Source organism: Echinops telfairi, unplaced genomic scaffold (assembly GCF_000313985.2).
Source record: "Echinops telfairi isolate 266 unplaced genomic scaffold, ASM31398v2 ScPeMD7_7412;HRSCAF=8450, whole genome shotgun sequence".
Classification (NCBI taxonomy): domain Eukaryota; kingdom Metazoa; phylum Chordata; class Mammalia; order Afrosoricida; family Tenrecidae; genus Echinops; species Echinops telfairi.
Window position 1 is genome coordinate 1,174,888 of NW_022111312.1, and position 18,151 is coordinate 1,193,038.

The following is an 18,151-nucleotide window of genomic DNA, read 5'->3' on the forward strand; positions in this document are numbered from 1 at the left end:
CGAGAACTAGAAAGGCGAGGCTCACCACCCATTTATCCCTCCGCCTTTCAATTAGCCCCACATGTGATTACCGGCCAGGTTGGCACAATTAACTAACTCAGTTACTTTTACATTTAGGGGAACATTGAAAATGAGAACATCGATAGGGTCCAAACAACTGGGGCCTTAAAGGTGTATGACTGGCCATTTGAGGGGCCACTATGGGTCTCTCCCCAATAAGAAGAGTGATGAAAATCGAAATTCACGGGGAAACAAGTAGTCCAGTGGACTAACGGGCCACCCAAACATCTATCTCTACAACGCAGACACCAGAACTAGGCGGGGCTTCATAACCAGCTCTTCTGAAAAGGACCCCACTAGTCGGTCCTAGAGAGAAGAGGAAAAAAATGCGAAACCAAACTCACAATGATAGAAACGAGACCAGGCTTACTAATTGGATAGTCTGGTGAAACTCCTGAAACTGTGGCTCCAGGCACCCTTCAGATCTGGACCTGAGCTCACCCACTGGCTCACATTTCAGCCAAGCAACAGACAGGTCTGGTAGGGGAGCAACATCGCTGGTGAGATATACACGGCTTAGCATCACCAACCACTGTAGGTCCCAAGGGCAGCGTTTGTTCTGGGGGGTTCGCGCTGAGGGAGGGATGGAGACAGGAAACACAGGGAGCCGGGGAGTGAGGTCACATGGAGGGGCCCCACTGGATGAGAGGACACAAAATGGGTGTCAACTACTGAATGGAAACCCATGGGCTCTCCTGTAAACCTGCACCCAGTTCACAAATTTTAAAAACAAAATAGCGTCTACAAAACACTCCCCCCTCAGCTTTTGACTGACTATCGGTGAGGACTGTGTTTTAAATTCTGTTCCGTTCAGAACCCTCCATTAAGAGCCATCAAATCATGAAGCACCCCCAGGATGATGGAAGGGCCACAGCAAGGAGAGGGGGGCTGAAGACCTTTAAGTCAGGATCCTCAAGGCAGCGCACAGTGGGAGCGCTCCAATGCTGTATTTTAAATGTGGCATTTGCTGCAATGCAATTTACATTTGGAAGATGAAAACAATACTTAATGCCTTCATAGCGAAAGAGAGAAACGGGGGGAGGCACATGGAAGCTCATCAGAAAAGCAACTTGTATTTCAAAAGACACTACACAAGACAATGTAAAGACAGATCGGCTGAAAATATCTGCAAATTACAAATCTGATTAGTAGCTTGTATTTAAAATAATACATAAGGTACTCCTATAACTCAACCATGAAAGGACAAATGAGCTGAGGATTCGAACAGTCGGGTCTTCAAGAAAGACAGGCACACGGCCAGTCCACACACAAGACGCCAACCGCCATCAGCCGTCAGGGAAATGCAAATCGAAACCATGGGAACGTGTCACCTCACACCCACTGGGATGGCCACAGCCAAGAGTTGGTGAAGAGGTGGAGAAACCAGAACTTTCTGCTGGTCCGATGGGAAGAGCAAGGATGAGCCTTGGACTATCTTACTCCCTGGCGGTTCCACGCTTGGTGTACACTCAAGAGAAATGAAAATACGGAACATCCACACAAAAACACGAACACCGTTTTCAGCCAATATCATTCAGAAGGAACCGCTCCCCAGGTGCCCACCGACTGATGACTGCCTAAATTAAGTGGGTGTGGCCACACAAGGGAAGCTCATTCCGTCATAAACGTGAATGAAGCACCGATCTCAAACCCTCAGCTGTCTTGTGGATTCCCATTCAGTGACCCTGTGAGACAGCATCGCACTGCTTCAGCGTCTCCAAGGTTGAGAGTCTTAATAAAAGCGGGCTGTCTCGTCTTTTTCTGCCTCAAGCCGCTGGTGGGCTCAAATCACCGACCTCTCTCTCTCTGGCCAGCCAGCATTTAACCCACCGCACCACCAGGGCTGGAGTGCAGCTATGGAGCACAGAGTATATGGCTGTGTTTATGTGAAATGTTTCCCAACGGACAGACCAACACAGAAAAGCAGGTTAGTGGTTGCTTGGGGCCAGGGCCTAGGGCGGTGGGCTGACAGCTAAAGTCTGAGAAGTTTCTTTCTGAGCTAATAAAGATAGTCTTCAAGTGCAGGGATGGTGGTTTCGAACTGCTGACCATGCGGATCGCAGCCCAATGCATAACCACCACAATACCGGTCCGGGCCGGACACTGAACAACACAGACAGTTCACCAACTGGAAACAGGCAAAGCCGACAGCAGGGGAGGAGGAGAGCCAAAGTCAGCACGGGGAAAGGAACACGGCAGCTTTGAGCTTGCTTAGCAACGGGTTTTGTAAAAAGTGGAAAATGTTTATCTTCTTAAACGTGACAGTTACAATTAATAACGATCATCCCAGAAGCTGTTGAGCAACCAGTCTATGAACAAATGAGTCAAGAGCGTGCCGGCGAAACGGCATGGCTGCCAGTGGAACAAGTGAGCAGCAGGATTTTCCTATGGGGGAATTTTACAGAGGAGTCACACAAGGTATTTTTGCCACTCACGGGGAAGCAGAGATCTGGATCAGATGAGTGCCCCGGGCCCAGCTGAGCCGTGTGGTCCTGCAAGGAAGGGGAGTACAAGCAGAGCCGTGCTGGAGTGGGGACAGGCGGGAACAGAGCGGTGGCTTATGCTGACAGCTAAATACACTCCTGGTGTGTATCGTGGCCAAACCACCCCTGCCCGAGGGTCCCACGTTGAGGCCATCTCTGGACTCCCCAGAGCCTCTCAACACTTGGCACATTTTGAACAAGGCAAGTGTGACCCAGCAGATGGCAGAGAGCTGCTCCTGCCTCTGCCTGTCGCTCCTCCTCCCGGGGCACAGCTTTTTGCTGGGCACTGGGAGAGGGCAGATAGCTGCTTCCCACACAGCGTGATCCATGCCTTTGCTTAGACAGACACAGGAGGAGCTGGGGTTAGCTCTGAACTGAACCGGTGTTGCATGGGGTCAGTCTGCTGCACGAGACCTATTTAGAGTGTTGACAAGCAAGGATGTCACTTTGAGGACTAGGGGGCACCTGACCCAAGCCATGGTATTTTCAATTGCTTCATATGCACATGGAAGTTGGACAATGAATAAGGAAGACCACAAAATTGATGCATTTGCATTATGGCACCAGAATGCTCCTTATAGGGAAGGATGGCAAGATTTTTGTCTCACGTACTTTGGACATGCTGTCAGGGAGGCCGGTCCCTGGAGAAGGATGTCATGCTTGTCAACAGAGGGGGCAAGGAAAAGAGCAAGGCCCTCAGGGAGATGAATCGGCACAGCGACTGCATCAAGAACAGCTGACGATGGCCACGACCAAGAGGTGCTTCATTCTGTCACACAAGAGTCGTCAGGAGCAGGAATCCACCCAACAGCACCAAACGATAACAATATGCTTGTTACCTACTAGGTGGATTCGTGGGTTACGCCTCGACTGCTAAACACAAGGTCAGCAGTTCAAACCCAACAGCTGCTCCTCGGGAGAAAAGGTGAGATGGTGTGCTTCTGTAAAGATGTACAGTCTCAGAAACCCAAAGGGGCAGCTCTACTCTGTCCTGCAGGGTCAGTGTGAGTTGATTCTGATGGCAGTGGGTTTGTTTGGTGGCCTGGGGGTTAGGGCGTGGGCTGCTAGCTGCATGATCCGTGGCTGGAGCCCACCAGGGGAGGAAATCCTGCACTGGGTCCCTAGGAACTGGAATCAACTCGATGGCGGTTGAGCATTTCTTGGGAAAGCAGAGGGTCAGCATGAAAGAGGAAGGCCGTCACCCTCAAGGAGGTGGACTGACCGCGGCTGCAACAATGGACTCAAGCATGACAAGGACTATGGGGCTTGTGCAGGGCCCAACGGTGCTCTGTTCAGTTGGTACCCAACAGCAGCACCTGAATATACAAGCAGGATTGAAACTGAACGGGATGAAAACAAAAACAGTGACAGGAAATTGATCAAAGCATGAAGTCAGTGGAGGAACGGTTATGAAATGAGGTTTTGGTGCCTAACAGGAAATGCATTTTGCAAAATCAATTAGAACTGAAGTTGTAATACCCCCTAGCATCACCAGATGGCACCACAAACACAAACAAAACAAACCCACTGCCACTGACAAGATTCTGACTCACAGAGACCCTGTAAGGGCAGAGTACAACTATCCCATAGGGTTTCTGAGGCTGTCAATCTTTATGGGAGCAGACTCATCTTTTTCTCAAGGAGCAGTTGGTGGATTCGAACTGCTGACCTTGTGTTCAACAGTCCAATGCATAACCCACTGCGCCATCAGCGCTCCTTTTAAACAAGGGCAGTTGGTTTCCATTTTGTCGGTCACTAACTTGCAGAGGAGGAGCCCTGGTGGCTCCGTGGTTAAGTGTTTGGCTGCTAAACATGAGGTCAGTGGTTCAAACCCACCAGCAGCTCTGTAGAAGAAAGACGTGGCAGTCAGAGTCCCACATGAGTCACAGTTCTGCGCTGCCCCATAGGGTCTCATGAGCAGGAATAACTTGGGGGCAAAGGTTTGGTTTGACTTGGTTTGAGCCTACCTCTGATGGTGAGAAACCGCTGATTCACTAAATTCCTAATGAGGTGTGGAGAGAGGGGAAGCAGCCATTACATCCCAGTTCCAGCCTCAAATACAAGCAATAACACAGTGTTCCTTCTGGGGACAGCACCATTTCCTTTCTCTGGCTTCTCCTCCATCCAACTAGCCTTTGGGCTGGGAGGAAATGGTAATGAGGTAGAACAGGCATTTCGACCATTTTTGAAACCAGGAAAACTCTCCGCTTCTTCTTTACTTTGCTCCTGGCTGACTCCACAGCTCCTGGGATGCAGGCACCTCGGCCACCTCATGATCTCACAGCCTCTACTGCAGAGCCACGGGCAGGCCATGGAGGCGATGGGCAGAAAGGCCCGGGTCTCGGGAGCGCAGTGTCCACTCTAACAGGAGGAAGGGCCTCTTCCGCTAGACTGGGAAGCAGACACTGCCAGTACAAGGAGAGGGCTGTGCAGTTCTAGAACAGACTCTGGGTGGACAGCGGTGCTGTGCAGGGAGGAAAACACCGGGCCTGGCCTGTAGAGAGTGCCCCACAGGCAGAGAGAGAGAGGGTGTGCAGCGCAGCCAGGAAGAGCAAACGCTTCAGCCAAACTGCGCAGGCCCAAGTCCTGGTTCTGTCCTCTACCAGCTGTGCGACTGTGGGGGCAGGACTCCGCCTTTCTGAGCCTGGTTTCCTCACTGTAGAACGGGGACCGAGGAAGCTCAGCTGGTTGTTTTGAGAATGACTGTGAAAGGTCACACACTTAGAATAAGCCTAGGCATACGGCAGGGGCTCATGAAGTCCCTGGCCATACTTGTGCCCAAAGAGGTCCACCTCGGGGCTAACGAGGGAAGGGCACCTGGTTCTTCAAGTCGAGGGCTTAGGGGAGGAATGGAAGTGACTGGGAGAGTCTGTGACGTGAAACTGAGAAGACAGCGGAACTCCGACCTTGCTTGGTAACACAAGTGGTCACCCAGGGTGGCACCTTCCACAGCAGTGAGCACCCCCCCCAACCCCCTGGCTGGTGCCTGTGGCCTCCAGCTAACAGCCCCCACTTTTTTTAATGGGAGAGGCTGAGCGTCTCCCAAAGCAGGCAAAAAGAGGGGCAGAAGCACCACCTGGTGCATGCTGAGTCTTCAGGTGCGCGTCCAGTGTGGTGGGAAGGATGCTGCCCGGATGTCAGAACACCCGGTGCCTTTTCGAGCTGGTCACTCACTGAGCAGGTTACCGTTGGGAGGAATTCACTCCTGGGCACCTGTTTCCTCATCTGCGACCCTTAGAGTCCACAGCTAAGTACTAGGTTTGCAGAAGCTGTAATTCATGGGGGAGACCTATGAGCTCCGGGGGCACAGTAGTTAGGCTAGTAGTTAGCTAGTTGGGCTGCTTACCATCAGGTCAGCAGTTCAAAACCACCAGCTACTTCAGGAGAGAAAGATGGGCTTTCTGTTGCAGTAAAGGGTACGTCTCAAACTCACGGGGTAGCTCTGCCCTCTCCTGCCGGGTTGCTCTGAGTAGGCACTGACTCAGAGGCTGTGAGTGTGGTTTTCGTTCGTTCTTTCAGACATTAACCAGCAATGTAAAAAGATCTGCCTTCAGGTGTTTCAGGGGACCAGAGACCCCAAATTCAGAAGGCAATTTAAGAAAAAACGTTTATGAAGTTTTAAACAGGAAGTCAAGACGGAGACAGACACATGTTCTGGATGAGGGAGCCCATTAGCACGAGAGGTCATACGGCATCCAGAGATTTCCAGAAATTCGGCTCCTTAAATGGGACATGGAGGGCAGAGGAAACTCACAACAACATGGTGGCAGCAGATCAATACATCACAGTTACAGGTGAGGCTGCGAAAGGGAAACCGAGCCCAGGATTGGGGCACAGACATTGTTAGACAGCAGAGCTTACAAGAGTGCCCCAGGGCCCTCTGACTCTAGCACCCCAATTCCCATGAAGGGCACAGCCAGGAGAGTGGCGGTAATCCACTCTCTCGTGCACTCAGCCTGAGAGCAAGGCTATGCACACTGCTGGGTGATGGTCAGAGGGAATTCAACGGAGGCCGAACCCATGTGGAGACTCACAAATGCATTGAGGGCTTCCACTATAAGCCATGGCCTTGGCGAACCTCATGGCTCCAAAATGTAAGTTTTAACATAAAAGGGCCGGCTCAGCCTCAGGGGTTTGTCTGGGCATGCCTCTGATGGGAAATGGACTACCAGAGCCACACGGTCCTGAGTCATACCCCAAACAAGGTGGTCTGGGGGCCCCAGAACCAATCCTGTCGGCTTCCCTGAGAATGCTGCGTGGTACGTTTCCCATTCACGGTCCCTTTCCCACTTCCCCTCAGCCTGCCTGTGACAGTGATGAGTTGATGTGCTGCCAATCACGACTTTGCGAAATGTCCTTTGTTCTCAAGTTCCATATAATTAGCTCTGTGGTCTTCCCAGTTGGGGTGATTCATTTCTGACTGCTTTGTTTTGGCTTTGCTTTAAACTTCATAAAGCGTTGAGCTATTGGGTAAATGTGGACTGTGAACTGCAAGGTGGGCATTTCAAACCAACAGCCACTCCATGGGAGAAAGATGGTTTCTCCCGCAAACACTTACAGCCTCAGAGACCCCACACAGGGTTGCTATGAGTTGGAATCGACTCAACAGCAGTGGCTTTGGACTTGGGTTCTGCACACACGTTAGACATGTGATCACCTGGAAACGAGCACCATGCTTTGTCAAACATCCATCAGTGAAAAAGAGGAAGGGCCTCACCTTCAAGGAAGTGGAGTGAGGCAGTGGCTGCCACCATGAGCTCACACGTCACAATTGTGAGGGCGGTGCAGGTCGCTGTGACTCAATGGCACTAACAACAACATACACTGTGTTTGACTTGGGGTCTTTCTTTCCCCCTAGCTTCAGCGGTTTCTCCACCTTCTTAACGTCGCGACCCTTTCATACAGTTCCTCATGTGGTCGTGACCCCCCAACCAGAACATGATTTTCATTGCTACTTCATCACTGTCATTTTGTTACTGTGATGAATCGGGTGACCCCTGTGAAACGGTCGTTTGACACACACCCCTCCCAAGGGGGTCATGACCCACAGGTTGAGAACCACTGCCCTAGAACAAAACCCCTGGCAACAGCACAAGCTGGAGCTGTGTCTGTCCTCCAGTCAGATGAGCAGATCTCAACTACTCCGGCACTCTGCATGCCCGGCTGTGCCATGCTACCCTCACCTGCTGTTGAGGAGGAAGACGGCACGGGCTCTGCAGGGTGGGGACAGAGCTGGGTCTGGCCTGGCTCCCCACCAGGTGCCTGACCTACAGCAAATGTCCCTCAGTCTATAAGATGGCATACAGCCTTGCCCCACTGAGCCCTTCAAATGGTTTTAGGAGATTTTTTAAAAGGAGTATCCACTGCGTTCCTGGCTGCTCTGCCTCCGACTACAGCAGACTCGCTGGGTGGGTTCATTAGGTCTGAACATCAGGGTTCCCTGGACTAACTCTCGCCTTCAGAGGAAGACAGCACTGCAGTGCATCTCAGGTATCCTGTCTGTGACTATCTAGTTTACACTAAGCCAGCCAGCCCGGGGCGGCCTGTCAGCTCAGCTCCCCATGGCTACCATCTGGCACTCACCCCAACCAGCCCCGGAATGGCATCTCAGTGCGGGGGCACAGCAACTTATCCCCCAAACCCCCCACCTCACCCTCCACTTAAGGGGAATTAAAAAAAACAAAATGCTGTGTCTCCGGCATTTTCTCTGGAGGCCACGCATCGCGATGGCAGTGTTTGGTCTTGTTTTGTCTTGAGAGCAATCTGCCCATAGTCCCCGTGCTCCCGGATGACAGCACGACGCCCTCGGCGAAAGCCCCGCGGGGGTTCCGGGGAAAACAGCCCCACGCAAAACCAGCTCTGCGCACATGGTCTGAACACCTGTTATTTCCGGCACCCTTCCACAGGTGCGGTTCCAGGGAGGAAACGGGAACTGGAAGCGCTTTGATGAACTGTTCCCATGAGGAAGCACCAGATTAAAAAGGTGAGGAGTGAGTCGGATGCTTTTATTTTTCCAGCGGGGGGCCATTTCAAAGGGTACACAAGGGGTTTCCAGACACGGCTCCTGCCTTTTCCTCAGAAACTTGCCACTGGCTGGGCACTTGAGTGACAGCCATCAGAGAAGCTAGCCTCCCTCGAAAGGGCATGTCTTTAATATGTGCCGGGGAAACCTACCACAAAGGAAAAACAAAGGGTGGCCGAGCTTCCGGGACGGGACGAGGTGGCAGTGACACAGAAGCCTGCGTCGTGAGTGGGCAGAGAGTGAGCCACGCTCAGTGAGCCATGACACTGGGGCAAGGTTCGGTTTGGGGAAATCACAGAACGGAGTGCTGGGTTTTGATTAGCTAGGGCTGTAGAGTCCCGGGAAAATGGCCCCGCTGTAATCTGTGTAAGTGGAATGCACTGGCAGCCCTGCGGGATGCCTGAGAGGGCAAGAAAGGCTCGGCATGGACCACGGCCTCACCTCCCTTTCCAGTTCAGGCTAAACTGTGTGAAGGTGCACTGACAATGGAGGCAAACATCTATAAAGCAAGCGCGGGACGTTTCTTGGTGCTGATATCTGCGGGGCAGGAAGTATGTGAGAAGAAAAACCTTCCCGTCTGAACTCAGATGGGACCATTCAGAGCACATCCAAACTAACTGCCACAGAGTCAATCCCAACTTGTAGCGGCCTGTAGAACAGAAACCCCATGAGTTTCTGAGGCTGTCAGTCTTTACGGGACAGAGAACCTCATCTTTTTCCCAAGGAGCAGCTGGTGGGGTCAAACTCCTGACCGTGTGATTCGTAGACAGCCACGCCACCAGGGTTTCCCTCAGAGCACAGGGCTGGAGACAAAGAAGACTGCAATGTCCAGACGTGGCTGCTCAGTCTCCTTGACTGGAACGAAGGAAGAAGCAAGCCCTACACTAGCACTACATGCAGACCCCTGCTGGCCGAGTGTATTAAACAGTGGGTTGCAAACCACAAGGCTGGCAGTTCAAACCCACCAGCCAGTCCAGGGGAGGAAGATGAGGCTTTGTGCTCCCAGAAATAAAGGATTTACACAGCCGCAGACACCCTCTGGAACAGTTCCTATAGCAGTGGGCTGAGGACTTGTACACACAGAAACAGATCAATATTTTAAGCAAATTACAGTAAAAACGGGTTTTAAAGCACTATTGTCTTCCTTAGAGCTAAAATGTTCCCAAGTAAAATACTCTCAGTTGCTACAATCTTAGGAAAGTTTCTAGAAGATACTGTTGGAAACAGATACTGTTTGGAACACCCAGGAGGCAAAGTCTAGTTTCTGGCCAGGAAGGTTTACAGAGCTGCTGTTTACTGGGGCCAAGCACTGCTTCAAAAGGTGGAGGCAGAAAGGCCCACTACACCGACGGGGTTTACGTTCAGGTGAAGACGCGCACCACAAAGAGGGCAGCTCTGAGCTCAGACTGCAACCAAGTAACATCGCTATCACCTGATCAACGCTCCCCACAACGCCACACAGCAGGGCTTGGAAAGGCTCTGAGAAAGTGTAGAGAGGAGGCAGAGCGGAAACTGCTGTCCTCCAGTCTCACACAAGGAAACTGAGGCTCCCAGAACTAACCCACTGCCATCCAGTCGGCCCCTGGGGCTGTGAATCTGGCCAGGAGCAGTGAGTCTCATCTTTCCTCAGAGGAGCAACTAGTGGGTTTGAACTGCCAACCTGGCAGATAGTCTTCCAATGTTTGCTCCTCCGACATCGCCACCAGGGTGCCTTCTCAGAAGTAAAGTCCTTTTTGATGTTAAAAAGTGAGGCAGAAACTAGATTTAAAAATTACTTTCATCCTTTCATCGTTCACTTGATAAACTGATTCTAGTGTATTTTCCTGCTGAGGTCTGCCTACTGTTATGAATCTGCTATCAGTACATATCGAAACTCATTACAAACAACATAGCCACTCCTTGTCTATTTATCGGGCCCATATAGTGTTGGGCTGCTAACTGCAAGGTCAGCAGTTCAAAACCATGAGCCGCTCTGTGGAAGAAAGAAGAGGCTTTCTACTCCTGTAAAGAGTTACAGTCTCAAAAACTCATAGGAGCAGTTCTACCCTGTCCCACTGTCAACTCAATGATGGTGAGTCTTTTTGTTTTTCTTTTTTTCCCCAGTTTTTCGATCCTCACAATAGATATTATTATCATTTCACCTCCACCATCTTAAGCTAGGCCATTGAGGCTAAGCACGTTTCAGTGGTTGAAGTGCTCAGAGCCCTGGGTCTCATTCTGTATGACAACAAGGCCTTGTGACATTTATCTACCTTTTGTCACCCAAGGGTTACTAACCACCGACCAAGGCATGGGACACTACAGTTGTTCTGTTACAAGTCAACCACCCACCAACCAGGGTTGGTCCCCAGATCACACCTTCACCAGAGCCAAGTGGATGGTGAGTTAGCACAGGAGAAGAGCCTGTATTCCTGTGGCATTTCATTTCCACTGCTAAACCAGAAAAGCTTCCTCTATCGACCCCAGTGCTACCAACAGTCCATGATCTGAGGGTCGCTCTGCCACGAGGAGTGGGTTCACAGGGGACGTCACACTGAAGAGTTGGGGTCTGTTGGTTTCTTTAAACTAGAAGCCTTGGTCCCACTGCTGTGCTTCCCTTACACATGTTCACCCTGACAATGCCAACCAAGGGACAGCCTGAGGGGATTCTGGGAAAACAGTGACCTCACTGGCAGGATAGGTTTGAGCTCTCCCCAAATCCTCCCCTAAGAACACAAAGCAAGCAGATAATCTAACAAAAGTCTAGTATTTACACCCAACTGGACCAAATTCCAAACTCAACGGACTCAAAGTGACTCCATAGGGCAGGGTAGAATGGCCCCTGCGGTTTTCCGAGGTAGCAGCAGTTCACAGCAGTAAACAGCCTCATCTCTTTCCCTAGGCATGGCCTTGGCTTTGAACTGTTTTGGACACACTGCAGCTAGTAATGCTGAAGCCCAAGATAGCAAGCGTTCTTCTTGCTGCTTACAACACAGCTGCTTCTTCACCAGAGGCTGAGGCTCCCAGGTCACTGATACTTAGATAATGCGCTTTCCCTCAGCCAGCTGTGAACGGCGGCCATTACAACAGTCATCCCTGCAGGTGCATTACACAGAACAGTTCTTCTGAGCAGCAGTGTGTGCCTCTCTTGCAGGTACTTCGGCTGCCAAAATAAGATCACAGGACAAGCCTCTTAGCCAGAATTTCATGTGGAAAGGGAAATGAATCTTTCAACGAGGCAATGTGGGAATTACTGTGCATTTATGTGGAACAATTTTCATTAATAAAGCTCTCCAAACAGGGCTGTCAGGTCCGGTTCAGCCCAGGGAAAATGTAGGAGAAAAAAAACCATCGCTCTTCTATGAAAATAATAATAATCTATAATTTATCAAGGATTTATAAGGAGGAAAGAGTGGCAGAGGGAGGGAGGTCAAAAAGGAGCTGATACCAAGGGCTCAAGTAGAAAGAAAATGCTTTGAGAATGATGATGTCAACAAATGTACAAATGTGCTTGACACAATGGATGGATGGATGGATTGTGATAAGAGTTGTACAAGCCCCCAATAAAATGATTTTTAAAAAGAAAGAAAAGGATGATGGCAACAAATGTTCAAATGTGCTTGATTGGATGTATTGTGATAAAAGCTGTAAAAGAACCCAATAACAGTGCTCGCTTCGGCAGCACACATACAAAATTGGAGAACCCAATAACAACATGATTCTTAAAATTCTCCACCTGACCTGGCAACTTAATGAGGGACGACCCTCCTGCCCATTTCCTTGGGGGACAGCAGAGCTGCCTGTCAAAGCGTATCCCCAGCTTTGCAACACTGTCTGGACCGCGGTTAAAACGTGATCCACACTTGGATGCCAAAAACCTGGTCAAGGACAAAACTCCAAAACGCACTGTCGTTGAATAGATTCTGACTCATAGCGACCCTTCAGAGCAGAGCAGAAAACTACCTCTGTGGGTTTCTAAGACTAAATGTTTCCCGCAGTAGGAAGTCGCATCTTTTTCTTTCGGGGCAGTTCGTGGTTTCAAACTGCTGGCCTTTTGATTAGCACTCCAATGCATAACCCATTCCACCAACAGGGTTCCTAGTCGAGGACAAGGAAGCAGAACATGCAGACTTGAATTTCAAATCCTTATAGTATCCAGACTTTACGGGGTCACCGAGGCTGGCGGAACCCCTGAGACGACTTCTGTGAGATCCAAACAGTAAGTCGCTTCACTCAAACTACTAAAGGCGGCTGGCCTTGAGCGCTGCGCCTTTTGAAAGAGCCATCCACAGAGGCTCAGACTCAGAGATAAGGTGTGGGTTCATGTTAATAGAGAAGCAAACAGAAAAGGAGGGTGCGAGTGGTCGAAGACCACGAAAGTTGCTGTAACCCATATGGAGAAACTGCGGCCCTGCCTGGGTGTATGTTTGCCTGTGTATATTTTCAACAATAACAAGTGATAAAAGAAATTAAAAGCGAGGAGGAGGAACTCACAACTGGTTTCGCATCACCCAAGCTCACTAGAGTGAAATGCTTCGAGAATCAGAAACAGGGTATTTTCAGGGTATGCAAACAATTTACTTTATCTTTGAATCCTGTCATTGATGTGGCTGTGTAAGGAGTGTTTTGCTCCCCAGGGTCTCTGGGCAGAAGACACGTCTGGCATTAGCTTGGAAACAGGCCCCTGTCAACACTCTCACTAGGTCTCAAGACCTGTCCCATTTTATTTTTTTAACCTAACCAAGATGTATTTTGGTGTGATTTAACACAATAAACGATACATATCTAACATACAAATCGATACGTTTGACATATGTATAAACCCACTGAACTATCACTAACATAATTAGAAACTTCCCCAGCCCTCCCAAATGTTTTCTGTCTTTTTTTATTTTAAAAAGAACATGTATAAAGTCTTACTGATTAAGAGAACATTTATTAAGTCCATTAAGAGAATATTTATGAAGTCTTACACGGGACGAGGACAATTACAGTGCCTGATCAACTGGATGAGGGGGACATTAGCCCGAGGTCATCATGGGGCCTAAGGGCTTGTTGAGACAGGGAGCTTTCAAAGGACATGGGAGGGCAAAGGAAACTGTCACGACAACACGGCTGGTGGCAAGTGAAGCCGTCCTAGCCATCAGTGGGACGCCGAGTGGGCTCAGGGCCACGACTAGGGCACATGCATTATGTTAGACACAGGAGCTTACAGTATTGGTGGAGGGGCTTCCCCAAGGCAGTCAGGGGCATGACTTGTCGCTATAAGACACACCCACTGCCCCCCACCCACCCCCAGTACAGTGATCTCTGGCAAAGATCTCCATCAACACTTAGGAAGCCCTTGGGGAGACTGCCCCTTCCTGGGCTGGTCAAGGAGATGGAGGTAATCCTCTTTCCAATGTACTCTAAGGCAGTGTTCTCAACCTTCCTCACACCGCGACCCTTTCATCCGGTTCCTCATGTGGCAGTGACCCCCAACCATAACATTATTTTTGTTGCTACTTCATAACTGTCATTTTGTTACTGTTATCAGTTGGGCAACCCCTGGGAAAGGGTCGTTCGACCCCCAAAAGGGTCACAACTCACAGGCTGAGAACCGCTGATCTAAGGGCAAGGACCATCCCGTTTCATAAGCGCTCCGGCAGCAGACAGTTTGTGCAGACAGGAATCCCTGCCTTTCTCTGGGAACCAGGTGAGCACAAGCAGTCACCGAATTACTGGAAAGGCATTCTTTCTCTAACTCATCCCAAACCAGATGCCAGTGGTCAACTAACACGCATAGGCGCATGCACACGTGGAAAAACAGACACTGCCAACCTCTTAATACAGGGGTGTATAAAGGCTTCCCTGTAGTTAAACTTGAATGTGGCCCAAGTCTTGTATAATCTAACAAACGATGAGAAATGATAAGCTTTTCTGCTTTCCCAAAACACACACACACACACACACACACACACACACACACACACAATCTCTCTCTCTCCTTGACAGCGGGAGGCTAGAGTTCTGTTGGGTGCAGTCCTCTGGGGAACTTACCATGACCGTGCAGTCCTCTGAGCCACTGGCAATGACCTGGTCATTATGTGGGCACCAGTCTATGTCGAGCACTGGCCCTGTGTGGCCACATACTGTAGGGTAGGATTTGTCGATGCGTCCAGTCTGAAAGAAGAGAAAAACACATTTATTATTATTGTAACATCGATGATCTAGGAGTATCTATGCTATGTCAGGCCCATGTCTCCTCCCCTTCTTACTGCCACACTAAACTCTCAACTACCTAGGTTCAGGCACATAGGTTCAGGCAAAAGGTATTGCTACAGACCCATAAAAACCTTTATTTACACAACTACATAAAATGTGAGCTATTGCTTCTTGACATACCCTCCATACAAGCCTGCCATTAATGTCGTAAACATTGCAAGCAAGCATGGTGTCGTTCTCCAAGGACTGGTCTCTTGAAAATATGTATGTGTAAACACGTCTTGCTAGCCTAGCACTTCTGGCTGTACTATTTGTTGTTGTTGTTTGTTCTTCTGACAGTCCGTTGTACCTTCAAATTTCTTCACCAGTCCCATAATTAAATCCACCCATTCTTTTCCAGTCTTCCTCATTCATTGCCCATAAGCATAGGAGGGGACTAAACTTAGCATGACTCGGGTCAGGGGCACCTTAGTCCTCAAAGTGACATCTTTGCTCATTAACACATTAAAGAGGGCTACAGTGCAGATTTGTGTAACGCAATACACAGTCTGATTTCTTGACTGCCGCCTCCACTAGTGTACATTAGATGCACGATAAACCGGATCTAAGAGCCCTGGTGGTATTGTGGTTACAAGTTGGGCTGATAACCCCAGGGCGAGCAGTTCAAAACCACCGACTCCTCCAAGGAAGAAGCTCTCCACTACCATCAAGAGCGACAGTCTCAGAAACCCACAGGGGCAGTTCTACTCTGCCGTACAGGGTTATTACTCCGAGTCAGAACCGACTGGACAGCAGTAAGCTTTTCTGCGTATTAAAACGGAGGCAACCTGGCAGTGCCTTGTGGGACAAAGAGGTACATGTTTGGAAGCCTACAGGGTTGCGACGAGTCAGATGGACTTGATGACAGTGTGAGTGTTACAATGATAGTCAGGAAGCATGCAAAGACTGTACTTATAAGTGTCCAATACAAAGTGATCACAATGTATCATTATTGGTTCTTCTAAGCAAAACTTAGTCATGTACTCCATCACGAAATACCACTAGGTATACGCTATTTGCGGGCCAGATCCCATGCGGAGTGCTGGAGACACAGGTGTGAGTGCTCAGCCCCGTCCTGGCTGGGCGTGGAGTCCAGGGAAACGAGAGGGGCTTGACTGAGCCACCAATGAGAGCAGGACAGCCACTGGGGCTGTGGGGCCACAGAAGCGCTTTCAGCCAGCAGTGGAGGGGACAGGTGGGGCCCACCTTCTGTGGGGAAAGGTAAGCTCTAACTTGAGATGTACAGCCTCGGCTCTTTCATGTGCTTCTACTGTGTCCAAATAAAATGACTGACACCCAGTTTGGACCCCCTAGAAATGATCATCCAAAAGGAGATCATGAAAGAAAATGACAACAAACACGATTCCATAGACTCTGGGGGTTAGAAGCAGCCTTCTGCCATTTAGTAGCCATGAGGCACAGTCCACAGTACTACCTCTTTGTAGTAAAATCAGAATAAACCCAAAAAACACCAACCTCACTGCCATCGTGTTGATTCTGACTCACAGACACCCTATAGAGCAGAGAACTCCCCCCTGGGATTCCAGTCTTTCAGTCTTTATGGGAGTAGACAGGCCCATCTTTCTCCCTTGAAGTGGCTGGTAGGTTTGAACCACTGCCCTTGAGGTTAGCAGCTTAATGTATAACCCACTAGGCCAGTGTTTCTCAACCTTCCTAATATCACGACCCTTTCATACGGTTCCTCATGTTGTGGTAACGCCCCCCAACCATACAATTATTTTTGTTGCTACTTCATAACTGTCATTTTGCTACTGTTATGAATCGGGCAACCCCTATGAAAGGGTCGTTCAACCCCCAAAAGGGTCACAACTCACTGGTTGAGAACCGCTGCCCTAGGTCAACAATAACATTTAATCCCTCAAAGCTGCAAGGAGTGAAGGAGACAACCTGGTGAAGGACTCAACACACTGCCATTGAGTCCATGCCAACTACAGCGACCCTATCAAGCAGGGTGGAATTGCCCTTCCGGGCTTCTGAGACGGTAATTCTTTATGAGACTAGAAAGCCCCATCTTTCCACCAAGGAAAGGTCTTGAACTGCTGACCTTGCAGATCAGCAGCACCACGTGTAACCACTGCAGCACCAGAGCTTCGGTACAGAACTAAACACGAAGAACCTAGTTCTGTTCACACACCTAAAGAAATCATGAAAGGTCACTCGCAAATTCTAGAGGTCTGGAACCCCCTACATTGCATCTCTAGTTGGGGCCCTCCTTCATGAAGAACAGCTACGGAACACCGATGCCGGCTGTTCTAATTCTCCGGTGGCGTCCTCACACGAATCCACGGGGGGTGGCCTTTTCCCTGCCACGCTGACAGCCCTCATCCCAGGTGACATGCTATCGTGCAAGCTGCTGCAGGTGGACCTGTAAGTGTCCACGGCCTTATAATAATAGTCATGATTGTTATTATTTAAACTACACGAATGATGTGTTCGTTGGTATAATGTGTCATTTCGTAATTTACAACATTCCGAGGCAGGGAGGTCAGAATGAGGTCTGCCATGCATTTTTAATGGGCGTTTCAGAAGGAAATCAAGAGCCTGGAAGAATGGCAAAGGGGAAGAGTCGAATGCTAAGAATTTTCAGGTGAAATTCAAGTGTAAGCCTTCAAATTCACCAAGAACAAGTTCCAAAGAGTATAGGTAAACATAACTCCACAGCTCCTCACCTTGCTGTGAAATTCACAACACTCCAAACAAGAAGAAAATCTTAAAAGCAAACACAGCGGGAAGTCAGATTTCTGCAAGAGGGAGAACTTAAACTGACTGTGGTCAGGCTTCTCAGAAGCCATTACTGAAGCAAACAAATACGAGAAAATAGCTGGGAAATGCTGAGATACACAGTCATGTGAGCGTGTTAAAGTGCTTTAATTGAAGGAACAATTAAATCATTGCCAGGTTAAAAAAAATCATAATGGGCAAAGGCATAAAGTTGTAATTGACCAATAAAGTCATGACACGGCAAATCTTGTGGTATGCAGCTAAAGCACATCTCAGAGGAAAATTTGGAGCCTTAAATATACATAATACACATAATAAAAGAGAATGAAAATAAATAGACCCATACCATTAAGAAAACCCATAGTATGAGTCTACCGATTACCCACGCCTCCCCATGAATCAATCACTGAAGGACAAAACACTAGACTGGTCCAGAAGCTTTTACAAGGGAATTTGGCCAAACATTTAGGAAACAAAATATCTCAAACAATTCTTCCCAGAGAATAGAGGGAGACCCAGCGGAACAGCAGGGGAGGGGAGTAGCAAGATCCCCAGGGAATGATGAGGGTGGACATTGGAGACAGGGCATGGTGCCCCAACAGGCTAGACTGGAAAACACAAG

At 49.3% G+C, this 18,151-nt stretch overlaps 1 protein-coding gene across 1 annotated transcript in view; it reads right to left on the bottom strand.

Annotated features, from left to right (window-relative positions):
* Positions 1–18,151, bottom strand: part of CORO1C (coronin 1C) — a 53,508-nt gene that overhangs the window by 12,468 nt on the left and 22,889 nt on the right. The window contains exon 2 of the mRNA XM_045296683.1: positions 14,580–14,706. Coding sequence (XP_045152618.1) covers positions 14,580–14,706 — 127 coding nt within the window. The remainder of the gene's footprint in view (positions 1–14,579; positions 14,707–18,151) is intronic.